This window comes from Hirundo rustica, chromosome 2 (assembly GCF_015227805.2).
Source record: "Hirundo rustica isolate bHirRus1 chromosome 2, bHirRus1.pri.v3, whole genome shotgun sequence".
In the NCBI taxonomy this organism is placed as follows: domain Eukaryota; kingdom Metazoa; phylum Chordata; class Aves; order Passeriformes; family Hirundinidae; genus Hirundo; species Hirundo rustica.
This window is the reverse complement of record NC_053451.1, coordinates 4,049,096-4,071,882: the sequence shown is the minus strand read 5'-3', so window position 1 is coordinate 4,071,882 and position 22,787 is coordinate 4,049,096. Positions and strand designations below refer to the sequence as shown.

The 22,787-nt window shown below is 38.1% G+C and overlaps 1 protein-coding gene across 4 annotated transcripts in view; it reads right to left on the bottom strand.

The window, feature by feature from the left end:
• Positions 1-22,787, bottom strand: part of LOC120766126 (ephrin type-A receptor 6) — a 372,678-nt gene that overhangs the window by 82,714 nt on the left and 267,177 nt on the right. For all 4 annotated transcript variants that reach the window (XM_040091493.2, XM_040053571.2, XM_040091502.2 and 1 more), the window contains 4 exons: positions 15,018-15,126; positions 12,291-12,361; positions 10,287-10,412; positions 4,944-5,129 (listed from right to left, as the gene is read on the bottom strand). In XM_040091493.2, coding sequence (XP_039947427.1) covers positions 4,944-5,129; positions 10,287-10,412; positions 12,291-12,361; positions 15,018-15,126 — 492 coding nt within the window. The remainder of the gene's footprint in view (positions 1-4,943; positions 5,130-10,286; positions 10,413-12,290; positions 12,362-15,017; positions 15,127-22,787) is intronic.

Genomic DNA, 22,787 nt, shown 5'->3' with positions numbered 1-22,787 from the left:
CATGTGTAAAAATAGCTCAGGACTATCAACATTAATTACATTTCTCCCAGTACCAGTCAGGAAGGGTAACCTATTTTGCAAGAAGGCTACAGATACTTAGTGTCGTCTGTGTTTTGTGCACAGCTCTAACTTTCAGCTCTGCGTCTTGGAAGACACTTGAATAAACTGAGCTCATACATTTGGCTAACAATGCAGGTGGTGGCTGGTTTTGTGTTAATTTGATGGCCACGCCAGCCCTGGATTCAGTGATGTGCTGCAATATTTATCTATGAATAAGGATACAAAGGAAAATAAAGGGAGTGAGCCAAATTTAAATTTACTGCTCTACTTACTGAACAATTTATAACACAGCTGAGATCCTGCTGTTTTGTCTGTCATTTTGTGCACAACTACAATAATATTCTATCTGAAAAATTCAGCCTTATATTCAATGCCATGTAAAGTCCACTGGCTCATATGACACACATATAGTCTCACCACCACAGTGGACTGTCCATAAACAACCTTTGAACTTTGCAGAATCATGCTTCCTGGGAGTACAATTTCACCATCGATGACCAAGGCAAGAATATTTTCCATATTGCCACAAAAGTGGCTCGATCCTTTTGTGTAGCAACAAAATATACAACATTATGTCTACAATAAACACAAGTACCACAAAACATGTCACCTTTTGAAACAGATTCCGAACGTCATTTAACAGTTGGGAGAAAAGGACAATTTTAAATTCATTACAATAAAGGCTCAAAGGCCTAGAGCACAATGTCTTGGCTGAAAAAAAGAAGAATTCATTATGTCCTGAATTTCTGGGAGGGAAAAAAAAAAAAAAAAGTAAGCTATTAAGAACTTCATATGGTAAATTCCAGTGAAAAGGATCATGCTGCTGCATTGCCTCTCTCATGGGCAAGGTAAGGTGCACTGATTTTAGGGCTCTTGTTGCACTGAATGGGTTATATACAATAATTTGAAAAGAAACTCAACGATTAAAGCTTTAAATTTGATTTGCAAGTGAATGCCTGAAGATTTCAGAACTGCAATACTCGTCACAATTTGGAAGCCATTAAATCAAAACAGTGAGGAGACAATAAGGGAGTCACAAGTGTCATTCCAAAGCCAGGCTCGATGTCTGAGGATGTGAGTTTACACAGAACCAGAGGTCCAGGTGCTGTCTTCATTTATCCTCCTTTTGTGAAGGGACTATTTTGAAAATCCTTATGGAGAATAAAAATGCACATTATGCTGTCAAAGAACATGAATGTCTTAAAAAGATTCCTCTTGTACAGGTGACAGGTATGAACCCTTCAGTAGTCAAAATTTGGAAACAGAAGCAATTCTACAGAAATAATTTCTAAGAATTGGAAGTTATTTTGGGTAAAGCTTGTGAGGCAAGGGAACAAAAAGATTATGAATGTAATAAAGTCCTTGCACGTATTGATATTTTTAATTGAATCAGCATTACATAGTACTGATTAGGTTTTGCTTTAAACTATTGTGTAAGACACAGTCAAGCAAAACTGAAGATTCCAGCCTGGATTTCTTCCAGTACAGTTACATTAGTCAGGGACCCTTTTTCATGCCTTTTGTAGATACAGTTTTGCAGCCAGATTTTTTTCCTGTAGGCATAGCTTTCATTTAATTTATAGTCTTTTCATGGAAAGGCTTCAACATGTTGTATAAATGAAGACACATATTACTTCTCCAGAGCCCAGCTTTCGGTGTTGGTCACATATGTTTGCACTGGAGAGGGAAGTTATTGTTCTTATGCCTGTTTATGAAATAGCAGCAGCTTGGCCACAGACATAAAACTCACCTGAGCATGCCCTGGCACACCCAAAAGAGCTCCCAAAATTATCACTGTGCTAACATGGCATGAAAGGAAACACGGATGTTTTTATGAAGTGCTCAAGCATCTATGAGAAATTTGTGAGGCAATCAAGCAGTCTCTTCTGGCAAACCATGCAAGGAATGGTGTTGCTAGAACAAAACCAAAGGGGAGTGAAGTTTCCCTTGTGAGTTCTGCTTAGCAACACCAGTGGATCCAGATTCTGAGCCACGGTGTGTTTGCCTTGGCCCAGCAAATTGCCCTTGAAATGAACTCCCTGCTAGCAGGAAGCTTGTGCTACAGCAACTGTTCTGCCTACTGCTCTCTGTGATTAGGGATTGCAGCTAGGACAAATGAGAAATGAAGCAATAAGAAAAGGGAATTAAAGCTCTGTTTCAGACCTACTTTTGAGCAGGCTTAGTTTAGCATTCCTTTCCTCCTGTACAGTACATATTCCACAGCAATTTTGAAAACAGTATAATTTAAAAGTTAACATTTGCTTAGCTGGTAGCACGAGATAAAAGCTCTCATTTGCAGCGAGCAGGCGAATTTGTTATTGCCCCAGTCAATAGCTATTGACCTGGCACAGCACTTCTGCTTATTACAACCAAATCCTTTTTCTTTTGTGTTCAGTAGTCAATGACACTGTAATGGAAGGCATTGCTTACAAACTGATGCAATATCTATCAGCAACAGCTAGAAGTTAATGACTAATGGTTACACAGAGGAAAGCACGTGCTAAGAACAGCAGTACACATCCATTAATCAAATTTACTGCATCTGATGTGCCTTTATAGCTTAGTGGAACTGTAATGCACATCAGATAAATAGTTTCTGTGGTTAATAATCTAGGTTTTAGCAAAAAACACCTTTTATTGATGCTACCAATACATAAATAATTCGCCTAGGACAAAGTTTTGTCTGATTTTTAAAGCACACCTTTCAGTTACATGAAATTTGGATTCGGCAATCCTAGACTTCGTACTTTGGCAAGGCAACTGCTCTCCTCCAAGCCGAAGTATGTTATTCTCTCAATGCCCCAGATGAGGCACTATAAATTCAAGGCAACACCCTAAAGACAAAATGGGCAGAGCAGAGTGTCCATGGCTCAGCCTGCCTTCAGGCTCCTTCCCTGTAGCAGAGCAGGGCTGCACAACCTTGTCCTTTACAATTTATGTAACTTGCACTTTCTGTGCCTGGGGTTGAACTTTGCTCATAACTCATGTAGCCTATTTTCATTCTATAATTATGGCTTTTATTATTTTTTTTTTAATCCTGCCTGACGCCAAAGTATTTTCCTTCAAAGTTCCACTACTTATTTTATATCTGAGAGATGCATATTCTTAGACAACAATGCGACTAACACTAACACCTGCTATTTTTATACTACCTTCAAACAAACATTACAAAACATTAATGAAGTTTGTTGACTCCTTGGTGAAAAGCAGAACTGGCAATGATGACTATTTAGCTTACAGTTCTCTATAATCTTTCCTGCAGAACACCAACAAATACTCTAATATTGGAGCACTGATTTATCTGTTTCTCTTTTCTGAATGCCACCTCGATTTCTCTCTAGACTGATGATGAGGCATTAAAGAACGAAAACTTACAAATTTGGTAAAGATTAAACAACCATGCCATTGCCAAGGACATTATTATACTGTACTCCCTGTGTACCATTTAATTGGATTTAAACAATGCTCCTAAAGCACAACGTTTTGCCTTTTTCAGATGAGACACATCCTACAAGATCCACCACGTGGGTCCTAGTCAGACCTGTGATACTGATTCACAAACCCTGCTGGTGAAGACTGGTGGAATTAAATTGCTGATATGCTCAGGGTGAAGCAAGGAGCTAAATTCACTTTAAGTTCCTACATATTTACATCTCTTGACAAGATCTCCAGTGCTGCTCAGCCAGCATTAATTGGTGTTCCTGTTTGTTGTCACAGAGCTGTGACTGTCAGGAGAGCAGTGGAGAGGCTAAGGTGTGTCTTTCCTGCAATGCAATGGGTTTTGTTAGTCTGCTAACCAAACATACCTGAATAATAATAAAATTATCCTTGCAATACTGGATGAGGAAAGCAACACATCATCTTAATTCAGAACCACAGAGAGACAGATTTGAACATGGCCAGGTCATTCCACAAACCTACTGAAATTCCATTCCAAAAACAGGAGTTCAGGAGCTAAACTTTGCTCTTAATTTTTGTGTTTTCCAGACATAGCTTTGGATGTTGTTCTGAGGTGAAAACGGGAAATGTTCATAACACATTTATTGTGTTTGCTATGATGGTAAGAGCACGCCGCATTATACGCACAACGCTCCCGTTTAAAAGAAAAATGTAAGTTCTGCAAATTGGCAAATGGCATGGGTTGGTTGAGACAATAATTAATTTTGAAACGAATATACCATGAGCTTTTTAATTCATTAACGAAAAAAGTTGTCACTGAGGAAATTACAAGCACGTTAATTAGACTACTTAATAGTTAAGTGATAACTAGATATTTCAGCCTTTCAGAAAAGTCCATAACACCACTAAACCTGCTGGATTTCAGAGGCAAGGGATCTCTCTTGGCAGCTACTACAGTTATAAGGAGTAAAACATTTCAAAATATTCTGGGATTTTATTCAATCATTTGCAGTATGCAACAAGCTATACAGAGTTTACTTATTATTTCTACAAAATAGGAAATTCATCTCTTCCGGTACCAAAATCAGTAAATCTCAAACAAATAAATAATGAGCACTTTTGCAAAAATAAGGTATTTTACAAGATGATTTGACTTCATTGTCAGCTCAGTTACATTTATGGTTTTTCTCCACTTGTCCATAAGCAAACTCTCCATTCTACTTCATAAGAACCTGTAAAGACTTCTCTTGAATGAAGGTAATTGTTATGAAAAAATAATAATGAAGCATTTCAGATTGAAAACAGACAGGCTATGCATTTTCTGTTACGGTCCACAACATTGCAGTATTGACTGTCAATGATTTGGAAGATTGCTGAGAACTGTAACCCACACTGAATGAGGAAATAATGCTTAATTTCAATACTAAATGATGCAGAATGGAAAAGCCAGCATAAAACTATTAAGGAAAATATTAGTGACTTACTTTTTGTAACGACTCCCTCAAGGCGGATGATATTTGGGTGATCAAACTGTCCCATGATACTCGCCTCCCTCAGGAAATCTCTCCTCTGCCTGTCCATGTAGCCACCCTTTAGAGTTTTAATGGCAACAGGGATCTCTCTTTTTCCTGGTGTCTTCAGGCGGCCGCTGCACACTTCTCCAAACTCCCCTAAAATAGATAAAACATCTGTTAAGCAACTCACAGTGCCTGAACAGAAAAATATTCAAGGAACTCACACATCCTATGGGAGTGGACAGAGAAATAACTGATTGAATATTCATAATTCGTTCATATATGAATCATGAATATAATATTAATACATTTATGAGTGTCATCACACCCTAGAAAAATCAAAATATTCAGCAGCACTTTACAAGAAATCATCACCTTTTCTTTGTGCCACAGCAGAGGTCACAGTACCTTGTACTGCACCTGCAAAAGCCAAACCCTCAGCCCTCCTCACTTTGGCTCATCTTGCTTTCCTTTGAGACTCAACATTGGTATCAGTATGTTTGGGGTATATAGCTGAGGAAGGGATGTAATGACACTTGGGATTTTATTCCACTGATGATAAAATATCTATGTAAAATATCTACTGATAGAAATATTTATCTCTAGGAGTGAAATGCACTCAGACCTATCTGTTAAGAAAAGCCCTGAGACTATTAGAACACTTGACTATCCTTCAGCTACAGAAAGCATTTAAAAAGTATTTTCTGCTGTTATGACCTAGAAAAGCACTTGCATGTGATTTATTTAAATGGGCTTCCACACCTACTTGAAATTAATGACATATTTCCCTGTTCATACAACCAAAGTCCCAGAAAATCTGGAGTTGTGCAGTGAGAGGAATCTTGAAACCTGTTTCCCCTGATGTTTCCCTGTGTAGGATCTGTCTCCCTGCATTCTCCCTACACATTTACTAATTCAGTTTGTATGGAAAGCACAACTTTCCTTTGATCCTGAAGTCACCCAGAAGTTATTTAGAAGTTATACTAAAGTTATTTAGAAGTTATACTTTTGGATGACTGCAGGTCAGTTTTCCATGGGTCATAATTCAGTAAATGAAAAACAGTGCTCATAGAAATATTTCAGAGCATTTCTCAGTGCAGGTTGCTTTCACAGCAAATCTAAATTTTTTTACCCCAGTCATTTTGGAATCAGAACTGCTAAAAACCAAAAAGTAAGTAATGAACAGATATATATTTAACCGGGGATTTAACACTCCATTGAGTGCTGCCTGTATTAGTTTTCCCTAAACTTTAAAGACAGAAGTAAACAAAATAAAGGAGCTCTATTCTGTAACAGTGCATCTTCAGATATGAAGCAAATCTAGAAGAGAAGTACCTTAAAGGCACAACCTTCACTCCAGGAAATTATGACTCCCTGACGTTACAGGATTAGAATGGATATTGTCACAAGACATTTATTTTATGAGGTTCTGTTGCTTCCACTAAAACAAAGCAAAGTTTTATTAGTCAGTGAAATCCAGGAAGAGTGAGATTAAAAGAAGGATTTCATAGCTTGTCTTTCACTTCAATGACAGAGGCATCAAAGTGCAGGAGTACAATTAAGACATGCTGAACATAACCTCTGAATAAATTAGCAGCTTCTTCAACAGCTAAAAAAAGCCAGGTGGTCCCGGGTCTTCTTTGTACAGTTCCTCCCACCAATTTATTTAATTTATATTTGAAAAATATACATGAAAAGGTATGTCATTAGAATAATGCTCTGGGAATCTTTTGACAAAAGGGGAATTTGTGTGAGGATTTTCCTGTATGATTTTTCTCCTTTCACCTTTAGAAGGTTCTCCTTAGAACTCTGCTTGCCTGACTACTTGCACTGAAAAAGCAGTGGATAATCTGGATTTGTGAAGTCCTCCCATAAAAGAAAGTCATGAAACCTGAAAGTTTTCCAGGAGACATGGTCTATCAATCTTCTATTCTGTGACTTGTTCAGCAGGACCAGAACACTTCTCTAAAGCCATGACTTTACTGCATCTTGTTGGTTTTTCAAGCTTAAATGAGAAAAATGAGAAAAATTTCCAATTTCTTTCTCTTGATGAAGCAGTGAAAAGCAAATTCACTAGAGCCTTAATGTTGAGATTTTTAAAGAGATTTTGTGGTCAATAAATCTGCAGAATTGCAAAATCTCATTTTAAGACTAATTTGGAAAGCATAGGTTATACAATAAACCTTTTTGCTACTACAAGACTATACAAGAGCACTACAGCTTCAGAATTCCATAAATAATGGCATTCATCCCTCAGGGACTGTTACCAAGTGCTTTAAAATGAATTAGACTGAAGGAGGCAGCTGAACAAACTGCAATTCCAAGATTTATTATCTGTACAATGTCCAAAGCAGGGGGAGGAACCCCTGTTTCTTTCACCATTTTTTTGGATGCATGATTTGGAAAGTTAGGAAGAAATTTCCCTCCCCTTGGATATTGGGATTGATAAACTGCTGAACATAAAGACTACCAGGAGGGTTTTTTTTAACATGATGTCAAACTTGAGATCATCAGCTTACAGAACAGACAGTTCCCACACTTAGAAACCTAAGGTGTATAATAACTTCTGTTTTAGACTAGGTGGAGATCAATAGTGGAATTTAAGGCATTGAATTATTTACACTGAGAGTCTGACAGGATTTCATCCCGGGGTAACTTTTCTACACTTCTGTTCTGATAAAGAATATTCAACATTTTTAAAGTCAAAGGGGAATTGGTTCAACCAAAGTGGTTTTTAACCACTAAGAATCTAATTCTCACTGCTAAAGTTTGAAGATAAATAGGATAAATGTTGACCCTGCAGCAGCTGAGGTTCATGACTGCATGTGTAATAAGTTGAAGCTAAGAGCCAGATGTCAATGAAGTCAACATTTTTCCTTGCTCCAAGGGAAAAGGCTGATCACAACTAGAGAAAATGATAGAGTCCATTGCTTGTTTACTAAAATGTAAATAATCCCTGATTTAACAACAGAAACTTCACCCATCTTACTGTGTATTATACAACAAGGAGGTATTTGAGCACTCTAGAAATTTAATCCGTGTAAACCACACAGTGTTCAGCAGAGCATATGTGATACTGAAAGAGAAACAGGAGTGGTCAGTCACTTAAAAGTCTGATGTGCAGCCTGGTATTACTGCATGGGATCAGAACAAATGTCTTACAGCACACACAGCGGCTGCTGATGGAACTGAAAGGTCACAGCACCAAATACAGCTCAACTCACTTCCCCATTTCAGCCTTTACACTTCTGGGAGAACATGCAGGAGATTTAGATCATGCAAAGAATATTGTCTGCTCTGGGAAAAGCTGAAGAGTTGGCCTCTTCCTTGAGTTTCCACATTTTAACAAAGAAAATAGGAGGATAACTGTAAATTATAAAGACAGATTTGACAAAGTACCTCTGGGAATTTATTCCTTGAAGAGGTGCTGAACCCTTAAACCAAACAGCAAGAAGAGATGGGGCAGAAAAAAAGGGTATGGATGAGATATAATCACCAAATACTTTAAAGTATAGTTTGGGTACAGAGTTAGGTTAGAGTTAAGCTGAAAAAAGAAACTAACTAAGAAATACTTGCTTTGAGTGTCACAGCCATGGAACTACAAGTAGTGAATTATCAAGAACTTTTGGGTGTGACTTTTTCTATTGAATAAACAAACTGGAAACTACTTTCAGGAGAAGAAAAATTTTAAAAATGTCATGGTCAGAAATGCTAGAATTGTTTTTTCCTAGTATTTGTGATTTTCCACTTTGGCAGTTTCAAAATTAAATCTTTTGGTTCTTGACTGGAAATAATTTTTGTTTGAAAAATTAAAGTTACAGAAATTATAAATGAGAATTATTGGCCAAAATAAAATGTTAGAACAAATTTAGAAGCGCATCTATTAATTGACCTGTTAAAAGATATTAATGTTTCATTTTGGAGAAGATGCTGATTTTTGGTTTCACTTAGGTGAAAATTGTAAACATCTTTTGGAAGTAATCCTCTAGTGTAAGAAATCCCTTTTATATCCAATTGAAATGTGCAAGAATTAGAGAGAATGCACAGAAATCTTTAGGACTGCTGAGAATTATACTGATATTCTATGTCCCTGAGCAGCTACTGAAGAACTGTGTGGGAATTTGTACTCTCCCCACCTCAGCCACGGTATTTAACCTGTATTTTGTATGCATGGAAATGGGTTTAAATTTCATTGCAACCTGTTTGCAAGTCCTGTTAGGTATTTTTGAAATTGAAAAATTACACATGTAATTTTAGAAAATAAAACCCATAAAAATAAATCACATAAAAATAAAATATGTCAAAGCATACACTTCCATGCATACAAGAACAAGGAGAGAGAAGCTGAGAGAAGAGTTTTCATAAATGAATGAACCTGACATTAAGGACACAATTTTAATCTGAACTAAAACAAATAATCCTTGCCTGTTGTATTCAACTGAAATCAGCAGTTACACAGATGTGGAATGTAGCTCAATCTGCTTTATAATCTACGACATCAATATCTAGAGTGTGTCTGAAGAAAAGGAAGAAATTTCAGATCAATACTTTCTCTCTCCTGACTGCTACCAGACCTGGTTTTATTTCTGTAGGATTATTGCACAACATTTTCTAGTGCATAAAACATTTCTTACCAACACCGGGGATATTTCTGTGGTTATCAGCATAGTAACATATCATTAAATGAGGGGTTTAAACTGAAAAATACCCTTCCTTTCTAGAGTGACTAAGATATATGAAACAAATATAAAACAAAGAAGGATTACAGGGTATCATCTTTCATATTGTTTACATCTTATCAACAGATCTTCCTCTTTTCCCTCTCTGCCAGTGATCCTTCTCCAAACAGAACAGCCTATCCCAAGCCAGCCTCTCCTTTTCCTCCCTCATACTCCTCCAGTTTTCTATTTGAGAATAAGTTTCTCTCAGTCTTCTATATTCAGAACTTGTATTCCCATAGAAAGAGATCCTGATGTAATTTCACCCTCAGTGACCAAGAATACCTGACAATAACTATGGCACATGCTGAGTGTTGGATACAACTGGAAAAAGAAAAAAACAAAACCCCAAGACAAATAAATAAACAACCCCCCAAACCCATAAACAAACAAACACCCTGCAAAAACCACCACCAAAACTTTTTCCATTGAAAAAACAAACTGGATACTGCCGGGAACACCACCAAAAAACCCAACAAACCAGGCAAAAAAATCAATCCTATGCAAAAAAATGATAATGAATTAATTTCCTAATGCTTATGAAAAGCAGTATTGCCATGCCTTGAGATTTTTTTCACAGTAGGTATAGTTTTACCTGCCCCAATGACTCTTTCAATACGAATTCTTGAAGGATCAATCTCCTTGGCAAACTCATGGACAGCAAGAGATGGATCTTCATATGTGTCTGGATCTATGTATGTTTTGAGTCCTGGGAAATGTACTGCAAGGTAGAGAGAATAATAAGAATCAGGAACTCCTTGACATTCATGCATTGCAACAATAGTTTTCACTTTTTTTGACTAGACGATTGAAAGGACTGCAAATAATATATTACATTTGCCAGGATTAAAATTTCAGAACCCAGCAGAGGAGCTGGTCACTTGAAAAAGAGTCTGAAGAGACACCAAGTGAGGGCTCAATGATATGGGGAAAAGCACAGCCTCAAAACAACAGTGATTATTGCCAAAGCAGCTCCCCTTTTCTGCTCCTTGGGCAATTGAGGCAATATGTCCTTTACTTTGAAAACAGTTGTTTCTAGTTCACTCCTTTCACCTAGGAGTGGATGGCTGAACGTCGTGTTTTGCCAAACAGGTCAAGTCTTTGAGTTCCTTTTCTCTAAGGATGACTCCTGGAGGGCTGTGCTGCTTTGTTCTCTTCTGATCAGCTGGAACAGTCAGAGAGGCAGGTGCAAGATGGCAACGAAAATATCCAAATCCATTTTCAAGATAATTTCTGTCTGTTTCCTTGGAGATGGCCATGGCAGTAGTGGGTTGGTGCCAGATTGCCCTGGCAGGCTCCAACAAGCTGTCATTTTCTGGCATGGCTGCTATCCCTTGTGTTCCTGAGCATAGCATGTTCAAGAACTTGTGTTGTTCCTTCAGGATTCTCAATAGGAATTCTTTCAGGCTTCTGCCGTATCATGATTAAGTTCTGGAAAGCTTCCAAGCCATTATGAGAAGTTGATGCTAATAATCCATCAATTTATCAGGATAAAAAGAGGCATCTGCAGCTGGGTCCAGAGAATCCCTTTAAAAAGAATGAAGCATTTCTCAGCCTTCTTTCTCCTGTCAGTTAATAGCTGAGTCTAAATCAGAAATTCCTCTTTATTCTTGGTTCTGTGGAGCACATATATTAGTAGAGACTTTCCCCCTCCAGTGTGATGCTGAGATCACTACAGATGAATGGGAAGGCTCTGAGATGAAGCTTTGTGTCAACATGAAATACAGTCATCATTTACCCTGGCCTGAAAGACACCGAGCGAGGCTTTTTTCAAATTCAGTCACGGTTTCAGAGGCATATATCAAACTCTCCAGGAGAAAGGTTTTTGTCTTCTTTTATTTCTGGCCATGTTTGGAAACAAATGACAAAACCATCCTTCTAGGCAAGATACTTTACGGGCAAACGTGCCCGTTTCCTTGACAGAAAGAGACACTTGGCTCGATTATGGTGGTGTCACCTGAAAAAATATTTTACTTCTGGTAACTTCTGTGTTGATCATAGCATTTCCAGAGATGTTATCAAATTGATGAAAGAATAAAATCTGATATCCTTTGAATAAAAAATATTAGATTTAAATAGCTACTCTAACAGAAAAAAAAGTAAGGCAACTAATTTAAAGTAGGTAGCTAAACTAAGCTACATAAACTAATTACTGCCCATGAGAGATCACCAGGATTTTCTCTCACTGTACTGATCAGTGAGCAGGAACATGAGGGAAGACAACCCATTCCACTTCTTATTTCTTGGGTGGCTGGAAGTGTAGATCCCTAAATCCAAAGAGAACTAGATACAAGTAAGTCATACAGTCACCAAGAGAGGAATTTTGAGGCAGAATTTCAGTACCCAGAACAACTGAGAATTCAAAGAAATATACCGGAAAACTTGCTAAATATTATTATCTGAATACCAAAAAACCCTTTAATAACTAGAATAGATTTAGTGAAATTGCAACCAAAACCAAAGACTATTGATGATGCACATAATAAGGAACTACTCAAATAACCAGATTAAAACATCAAGGGCAAAAGATGTTCAGGAAACAGTGGACTTCCTTCATTTAAAATATGATATAGATATTATATAGTGTTGTACTACTTACAGTGTCCATTTTGCAAATGAGCCCTTCTTTTCTCCTCAGATTTCATTTTCGCCTTTATGTACCACTGGCATCTTTCAAGAAAAACAAGTGAGGTTTTAAATAAGATACTTGCCATGAATAAAACAGATGTATGCCAAGTTTTATCTGCAATTTTGTGAAATCCAGATTCTTTGGATTTGGAATATATATTTACTTCTGAATCTAAAGAGGGGAAAATATGCATGACGAACTACAAATAGATTATCTACAAAGAAAAACATATCATGGTTGAATGTTTATCATGACAATGACTGCCTGAGTTTAAGTTTGATGTAATATTTTTTTTTTTTTAAGTTTGACTCCTGCAAGGAATTCTGATACTTCAATATATTATTACTTTCCTACATTCCTGTTTGCATACGTAGGCCTGTTGTAATTAAACTTTATCCCATTAACTTTTGTATACAGTGGGTAAAACACCCTCTCATTTTCTTCATAATAGAATTATAATGACTTCACCATGTCTTATGAAAAAAGGAAATATTTTTCCTCATCAGGACCTCTTTTTGCTCTTTTGCTGAGTGGCTCTCTGCAGTCTGAGCTGCCAAACATTGCCTGCCTGCAGGTCTGATAATGCTGATTTAGGGAGTCACATGACAGGACCAACTGTTTCAGTCAAGAAAAAACCCCAAAATATTTCCTCTTGGTCTTAAAGTTCTTTATCACTCACTGAGCAGCCTAAAAATTACTATTTAGAGGGAAATCTTTTGGTTTAAGGGATAGGAAAGAGTTGTTGAGGCTCTGATGCCAGTGGAGAACAGCAGTGCTCTGGAGTACGGACATGCAGTTCCAAGACCAGCTTGAAAAAAAATTGCCTGTCCACTGTGTGAACACTGACAGCATTAAAAAATTAAATAAAAATTATTACAGTCAGTATATCCATACAAACAGTGGAGATCTATGAGGAACAGGTGAACACACCCACCTCATTTCAATGCTTTGTTTAAACTGCTCAAACAGCAGGAACAGTCCCAATTTCATTCACTGCTACACAGGTGATGATGAGGAAGTTAAGGGCAGAAACTCCTGAAGCTGATGTACCCTTCTGGAGGGAATGCAAACCAGTGGATTCTCTTGAGATTGAACTCCAGTTGCTGGGACTCCCTTAAGGATGCCAGTGCCATTTTTAGGACCTGAACAAGTCCTAAGTGGTCTGTAGGGTGCCACCTGTTCAGAGCCCTAAACACAAGTTCTTACATTCCCAGTGCTTGCCCAAGGGAACAGCCAAAAAAAAAAAGACTTTAACCTCACCCAACCCTCCTAAACATCCATGTGGCCCCAAAGTTTGACGACAGAAGCCAATGATTAATCACCAGCAGAGGAGCCTTGTCATTCTCTGCTCATGTTGGCTGCAGAACAATCAGAGACAAGACTCAATCAGACTGAGCTTTAACGTCCCATTTCCCGAAATTGAGCCAAGACCCCAGCCCTGTGTCTTGGAGCCTCTGTTGCTTTGATATTCCCATCTGCATTTGACAGCCATGCTTCCTGCTTGCTCCTGGTGGATAATCACCCAGCAAAGTGCAGAGGCAGGTGCTCATTTAACCCAGCCTCTCCACTCTGAATAGGCTCATCAGCAGCCCTGAGTCTTGACAGCTCATCAAATTGTTAATTCCAAACAGTGAAGCAGAGCACATCTGGAGGGTACCAGTCCCATTTTTCATGCTGAAATTTCCCTCCAGTCTTAGAGTAAATTGAGTATTTATTCAAGATTTTCTTGCCCTGTCTTCTGTGGAACATGCTCTTATCACTGCATTTAAGTAGCACTTCAGAATGAATTCCTATCTTACATAATTGAAATGGTCCCATTGAGTAAGGCAGTAGAAAGCTAAGAGAATCTCTGATATTAACATTAGAAAGCAGGAGGAAGAAACACAGAAAGAAATCCTTTTCTGTATTTTTTTTTTTCATTCTCAAATTTAGTGTTTTTTTTTTTTTTCTAAAGGAAGTGTTTGAGTTGTTTCAGGATTTCACATATGGATTATACAGAATCATTTTCTCTGGAAATTTGTCTGCATAATTCCTCTCTCTTCTGAAAGATCCTACTATTTGTCACCTTCTATAGTAATTGCAGGAATATTTACTTAGCCTCTAAGAATATCTAAGGCCACAATATGTTCCAAGGTTAACTGCTCTCATTACCTTCATCGGAATGCTAGATTTAACTGGTTTTATTATTTAGCAGAGAGAGCATTAATTCACATAATGGCAGCTACTACAGTGCCATATTTAGTTGCTGGGGTATTGCAAATAAAACCTATGGCCTGCACTGACAGAACTTCACTTTCTGTTCAAATCAGAGGTAATGCTATACCAACAAAACAGAAGTGTAACTACAAATCTGAAAGTGCAGCACCCTCTGTTGATATCTGAGTAGTGCAATTGACAGTTTTGAGATTTTGTAAAATACACTGTGGGGATTTTTTCTTTTTTTTTTCCTGGTAATGTCAGAGCCTTTCTAAAATATCCAAACTCTTTCCTTATTTCACATAATTTCCCACCTCCCCAAACTGTGTCTTTATGAAAAAACAACACTCAGAAAAGAACTGTAAGACCAGTGCTGAACAAAGAAGATACTCCACTGTGTCTAACCCTGATTTTAGCTCTGAAAATGTGGTTCAATGACTTAGATATTATTCTTAAATTCTTAATTCTAGATCTTCTATACAAGAACAGTGTTTTAAGTACCTGCCAGTGATGAGGAAGAACAAAGTGAGGATGACCAGGAGAGTGAATCCACCAACAGCAGCAGTGGCAATTACAAGAATCTGTCCCTGCTCTGCAGCCATATCAGAAGCTGAAAGAGAAGCACAGAGAGAAGAGGTTGGTGCTCCATCCATCACCCAGGGATTTTGCAGAATGGCTGAAACCATTTCAGTGGTCAAATGTTGCAATTTGTGTCTAATGGTTTCCTCAGTGCTTAGCAAAGGCGTCGGATGCAAACGTGTCTGTGAAGTGAGAAACCATAATCCACGTCCCAAGGAGGATGGAGGGGAGATGCTTGCAGGTCTATAAAAGGAGGATTGGTCACTATCAGAACTTAAAATATACTAAAGTTTGAATATGACAGGATTTTTGACACAAAACTCTATTTTCTTCCTTAGCTTTATTTATCTTAATCCTGCACCTAATTCAGAAGATCTCTCCATCCCCCTGTCTCAGTGAAGTCAGCAGCAGTGCTGGGTATAAAACCAGATACTAAACTTGGTTCAGGAGGAAGCAAAGCAAAAGCCCCACACCCAGTGCGTAGCTTCACATGTTCTTCAGCATGACTGGTGTTCAGTTTCATTGTCACAAAATACATATAGCTTATCATAACATGCTGTGGTGATTTGAAACTCTGTAGCTGATGAAAAAAAAAAATAATAATTCTTATGCCTCTTGTTTTTCTCTCTGCTTTTTGTAGGATGTTTAGGAGTTAAAAAAGATCACCTGAAATTATCCAGTCGCTGGACACTTCCTAGGTTAGTTAATTTATTGTGTATAATATTAAATCTTTACATTAAGAATTTACCTACTTACAGTCCAGGTGGTCCTCACTGTCCAAATACTACATGAGCAGAAAAAGAATTAGGCTCATTTTTTCTCTCTGTCTCCTGTCTTGTGACTCCAAAGTTTAAAAAATAAAACTTTGTTACACTTGAACATTTACACCACATGACATTTACCTAATTCCTACTATTTCCATGGGAAATAAAACATTGGTTTGAAAGAAGAATTAAAAATTCTGCTCAATGGCTTCTGCAAACAGGAGTAAATACAGAAAAGGGAATGATTTTTACATCAGGGAAGCAACCTTGGTTTGGTAAACTTGCAAACTGTTAAATAAGCAAAATAAACCTAGGGAAGTCACCTCGGCTGCTGTCTAGAAAGCTCAGCAGCTGATATTGTCTCACTTTGCAGCTGATGAAGCTCGATGCAATGCACACATTGTTATCCAAAGCCTCATAAAATGTTGTTTCCTAGAAAAGCACTTGGCTTCTGAGCAACATTTATGTGTGGCTTCAAAACTCACGGTGCAAACCTGCTCTGTAAGAGCAGCAAAGCAAATAGAAACAATAGTAGCTTATGTCAAACTTTCAGCAAAACCAACTTTTTAGATTTCTGCCATTAGGTTTCTCCCCAAATAATTTGATGGAAGCATGCACAGGCAGTGAATTACCAGGCATCCTGTGGTCAGACAAATTAAAAATACACATCTTTCAGTAAATGATGGAGTAAATATTGACTGTATAGTTAAATGATATCTAGTGATGATATGGGTGTGGATTCCAGCCCTGTGTTACCTTTCACAGGCTCAGGTTTGGCTGGAAAAATGCAACATAACAAATATCACGCCACACAAGTAACAGCGCAAATGCTGAATACCATTTTCTGACTAGTGGGAGTTGTGCTAAAATGTGGCAAAGGTTATTAAAGTCAGGCATGGTTTGAAGTTGTACATGGAGAAGGTTTCAGAGGAGTTTTTCTTGCCCATCGCTGCAGTGGAAAGGAGAGGACAAATTGCAGCTCTCCTTCTGTTTTTAGTAAGAAAAAAATACACACAAAAATAGTGAATTTGGCAGGAGGAAAGCAAACAGTGAGCTCAGACGAATTAGCTGTGATTTTCTTCAACAAACATTCACTGTCAAGGCCAACAACCCAGGAATTTCTTGATGTAAGAATTGTAGGGACTGACTCCATGGTCCAAAGAAGCACCTGCAGTCACATTAATGAAGGGGAGAAATTCAAAACTGACTTCAAATCTTTCTGCCTCTAAGCAATATGATTTTTAGCTGAGACTGTGCCTACTTGAAAGGGGATAATTCTGTTTTTCTTGTTTGTATTTTAGAGGACAGAGTAGAATACATTAAGATTTTTTTTTTTTTTTTTCCATGCAGTTAAATCACCACAAGGAACTTTCAAGCCTGAAAATTCCAGATGACCTTAATTTACCTGTCAGATAAAAATGTCAAATGACAGACAAGAAGAACTGGAAAATGTGGATTTGTTAAAAACTGGCAGAGAGGCAGGCAAGGCAAAATGATGGAAATACTTATTTTTGCTTGAAGTGGCCCCTCAGTAAAATCAATAAAGGCACAGCACATATTTAAGCACATGAGTATCCACATAAACAGACTTATCACATGCAGGCAGAAGGTTCCACAAAAATACTGTTTAGGCAGTGAGAAGACAGTAATCAGGGGCTCTCAATTCCTAGAATCTTGTCAGCATTTTGCCATTCTAAATTAAATCCTATGTGTCTCTCAACTTCTTTTTTCTCATTTCTCCAGCTTTCTCTTAAGGCAAAGTTCAAGTTGTAGATGCTAAGAGCTTTAATTGTTTCTGTTGTGCATGTTCTGGAATAGTTTTTGTCCCTTCCTGCTTTTCTCTCCTTATTTTTCCTGTGTATATTAGTCTATGACCCTGTGTTTCTCCTCAGAACTTCTTGATTATGCAAGACGGAAAAACTCAGTTTAAAAAAACAACAGTAGCCGACTGCAAAGCCAAGCGAGTTCCTGCAACCTCATTTCATCCCTTTTTGTGTTCATATGGGAGTGCTGCATTTAATCACAGAAATACACAGCATTTCTTTCCAGAATCTCATTTGTTGGGCAACATGGCCAGCATTCAATATAGCTAAAATCAATTTTTGTTGTCTCTGCACTGCCCAGGGCACCTCAACTTTATCATAAACCATGAGCAAAGCTAAGGGAGCTTAGCACCCCTCTAACTGGGCTGACTGCTTAGGCTGGTGCTCTGTCCCGTTCTCTCTACCTGTCTGCTCACTTAAAGAAAGCACACTTAAAAAAATGAGTAGCTAGACAAGGAAAAGGGAGAATTTATAACTTATCCAAGATGTTTCAGTTATATACTGCAATGTTTGGCAAAACTCTTCGAGCACATTTTACCTGCAACTGATATGATTATCCAAGTGATTTTAAAACTGCAGTATGGATTATATATGCACCCAGGAGCTTATTATCCAGATAAAACTCCTCACTGACATTGCTCTTCATGGTGAACTCACGTTATATCCCTGAAAGGATGCTTGAAGCTTCTAATTGTATCATTCCAGCTTCCCTGCTTAACACCATGGCCAGAATTCCCTTCTGCATCCAGCCTGGTTCCAGTTCTGCCCCTACAATCCACTTTTTACATCCATGCCCTGTCTCATCATCTCTCTAGGTTCGTCATCCAAATGTATGGAGGAAGAGCTGCACTTTCCCTCCCCTCTGGGCTGAAGGGAAATATCCTGAGGCTTCCTCATTTCTTCACTGGGCACACTGGAACAAATACTGCAGATGTTTTAGTGCAAGAGGCTGAAAACCAGAGAGAACCTTTCAGCTCTGCCCTTTCTTTGAGCAAATTTCTCCAAAACATTTTACAAGTTTGTGTGTTTGGTATAAAAGAGCTGGAAGCCCTAATGACAGCTCACTTCTGTCTCTCAGCTACATCCCTTCGTTACTTCAATTTGACATCTCTCAGGCAGCAGACCCTCCAGCAGACTGAAAGATAAAAAAGTGACAGAAAGACAGCCAGACTGATAACAGTGAGTAGCTGTAAGACAGAAAAGTGTGGACAGTGAGCACTGGAGCTCCAACAGACAGGAACAGGCTGTCAGGGGGATTTACAAGGCATTGTAGACAAGAGTCCTTAAAGACAATAGGTAAAAAAAACCCACAAAGTGTCATTAGGACAACCTTTACACTTTCACAAATGAAAATGTAGTTCCTGTGCAGTTCCTGTGATCCAGTGAGCTGATGGGGCTCCACTCAAAGGGGAAATGAGAAGGCAAAGGAAAGGTGATCTTAAAAAGGGACAGTCTCTAGCATACGAATGTAAAACTTTTTGGTGTCTATTCACGTGAAAAGCTTTCTTCCAAGTGTTTTCCCCTAACATTCACTTCCTGGCCAGTGGATAAATGGAAAGCCTGTGCAGGTTGTTCGAGATGTGGACAAAGATGCTGCTCTTCTTTAGGAAATGCAGAGGAAAAGTGAAGTCTCTGGGTTTTCTGGACACACACAGTAGTGCAATCAAATAGATCAAAATCAAATGTGAAGAACAAATGGCTGAAGGCATTAAACACAGCAAGGAAATACTTAAAAGATTAAAATGAGACATTCTTTGGTATCCAGTGCTGACTAATACTGAATCAACAGTAGGATGAGGCAGAGGTGGGGAGAGATCCAACAAGAAGTTTCTAAATATGAAATATGTGTCATCTGATTTGTTTCAACAAGGAATTGAATTTACTATAGTCAAAACATAAAACATTGTAAAAAAGCCCCCAAAATCTCCATTTTTGCATTGGTAATGCAATACATTTTCTAACAATCCTTGGGATGGCTTCTCTATCATGGCATGAACTAGGGCATGTGCTTAAACCAGTAGTGGACCTGCACTGGAATCAATCATTCAGGACCCTTTCCTTGAGTTTTGGAGTTCTGGAAAGAATGGAGTCACATTTGGTGGCAAAGCCAAAATAGCCTGATTTGAGGATGAAAAGTTAAAGGTACATCTTGTGGATGTGGGAAGAGGGAGAAGAATGTAAAAATTCAGCAGAATTTTCTGGCAATACACAAAAATCACCATCTGAGACTAAAGAAATTAAAATTGTTGATCCATCAAGACTGGAGTTTCAGACAATTATTTTTCACAGTCTTCAACTTTATAAAACACCTAATCAGGTATTCCATTAGCATTTCTAAAATGTTTAGGGTTTTATTCTTAATAATTTAAAGTTTATAAAGTCTGCATTGCTTTTGGAGTAAATATCATCGTGTGCTCACATTTATCACTCAGTTCAGCCCAAGCACAAGTTCACACTGCATAAATGTGAATTTGTCCCTTAGGCCCCTTCCAGAACAAGCCAACCATTCCATTTTCAGATTATTTTTTCCTAATGATGGGAAGGCTGACAAGGAAAATACCCTTGGTTGTAGAACAAGCCCTGCTTTGGCAAGGAAACTGCCTAAAAGCTGTAAATTTGTTCAATATTTTACAAATTCCTCTGGGCAGAAAGGCCTCTGAGGTAGTGCAAAGAAATCATTTCTCTAGGTATAAAAAAAAAAAAAAAAAAAAAAAAAGAAAAAGAAAGGGGGAAAAAAAAAATTTGAATCATTAATTAAAAAAAAAAAAAAATCAACAAAACCCACCAATCCAAATAGGTATTCCAAAACCAGCTGGTGGGACGGGAAGGGAAGAAAAAAATAGAGGGTAACAGTCAGAGATTAAAGCATCTCTGCCCTAGGACAAATTATTTTTATTGTCAGAACACATTTTATTCTCTGCTAGGAAGGACCGGGGTGTTTTTGTGGTGACTCAGAATAGCTGGTAATTCTGACAGATGAAAGCAGGAACTGCAAGTGAGGTTTCTGCTCCAATTTGAAGGCCCAGCAGTGGCAGCTGTGTGTGTGCTGGAGTGTATGAAAACCTGCCAGCTTTGCTAGGAGTGTTTTGCCTGAAAGGTGCTGAAACAGAGACTGAATCAAATGGCAACAAGAAACACAGCCACAAGTGGTGGTTGCTGTGCTTTGGAAAGGTTTCACATTTCCCAGGTGCAGCCTCTGAGCTTTAAAAGGGGGAGAAATGCCTGTCAGCATCCGTTCGTCCAACTCCGCTTCCTTGACGGGAGTTTTTCTATCCTAGGCAACTCCATTTCCTATGACAAAGAAAATACAAATTTCACTCTTTTCTGCTCCACTTTGCAGCAGGGAGAAGAGTTCAACAAGAGAGCTCCCCAAGCCATGGCTGCCTCAGTTTGTGGGTCAATAAGAGGGGCTGCTTCCCAAAAAACACATCAGCATCGGTAACTAACTTCTTCTACTACTGCTGCAGATTTGGTCTTCTCTCTCTCTCATGCACCACTTTTAGCAATCCCACCAAAATGTTTTAGTGTTCCTGGTAATGATGTATCTGTTTTATCCTTTATAACTGAAGTGACACAGGCAGTGTTTCACCCAGTACATCAGAGAAGGCAGGACACTGTCCAGCCAAAGGACAGTATGGTTTAGGACATGAATATACACATCTCACAGCTGATGAATCATTAATTTTCTACTAATTAGTCTATTAAACAAAACCCCTAATTTTTGACTGCTCCCTTTGCTGCTATCTATGAACAAATTCTATAAACATTCAAGCAAGGTAAATGGAATAACCTTGGCTGTTTACCTGCCAATGGTCTGGGAATTCTTCTCCACAGTAACACGTTCAATTGGCAGAGATATGAAGGATGTTACAAGCTAAGGCCAATTAAGGAGGATTTTTTATCAAACACATGCCTTACAATATTTTTTGTTATTTTCATGAGAGTGTTGGTTGCTAAATTTTCTGTTCACAACACAGACTTTTAAAACACTCTATTCTTCCCAGCCTTCTCATGAAAACGCTGCATTTGAGTTGATCAAAATCCAATTGAAACTCCATAAAAAGTAATTGAAAAAGTGGAATTTTCACCAAGTAACTTGTTTCTGATGAGCAGGGATGGAGGGAGCTGCAGTACTCTGCCTTGGCCTAATATTAATTGCTGTCTTTCAGAAAAATGGAGAAAAATTTGTATTAAAAAAATCAGAAAATTTTTAGCTGAGCTGCACACTGCCAGAATAGTAAATGATGAAGAGAGATTCCTACACAACTGGACTAGGACTGGTTTCTAAGACAGATGCAGGCCAGCAAGGGCAAATTAACATTTATGGGTACTGACAGAAACAAGCAGCTCAAATCTCCACACAACTCTCCCAAATCTCCGTGTATATGTTAGTGAGTATCTGGAAATACTGAAAAAGAAAACATTTCTGTATTCTATTTATTCAGCTATATGAAACCATAAGCAATTCCTTAGACATAGAAGTAAAAAACCCCGGAATTATTGGGAGATAAGCTGTGTTAGGTCTGTTTATGGCATCATAAACAGATTTATTTTTCCAGTTTATTTCGGTGTCATGTTCAGCTTTGATGTTATACTTCAAAAAGGATGTTAAAATTAAGCTCACCAGGCAGCCCAAGGACCAGCTGCATCAGTGTACTGAGGAGAGATTGGGCTATAATGGAGTGAGGGGAATGTCACTCCCAAGAGATTCCCTCAACACCGATGAGGGAAATGTCACTGGAGCCACAGTCTTCCTGATTTAGATGGGCAAGTGACATTTTCACAATGTGAAACTTCAGAGAGGTTTAAATACTATTTTCTTTTTACCAAATTAAGCCTCGTATTTATTGCACCAGAAGCTACAGACAAGATCTACTGAAATTCTTGAAAGCACCCAAGTGCTCAACTCCTATTCAAACCAATTGGCTTAAGTACCCAGAAAATTTTAAAAAGTCCAATTAGGTATTAAGCACTTGGAAATCTATCCCTGATTGATTTTTGAAATAGAAGTTAAGAAGCAATAAAAATGGAACACAAATCCCTGGGTGCTCTTGGAAGCACTTACCTAGTTTTGAGTCTGAACATTAGCTTAAACAACTTGAATT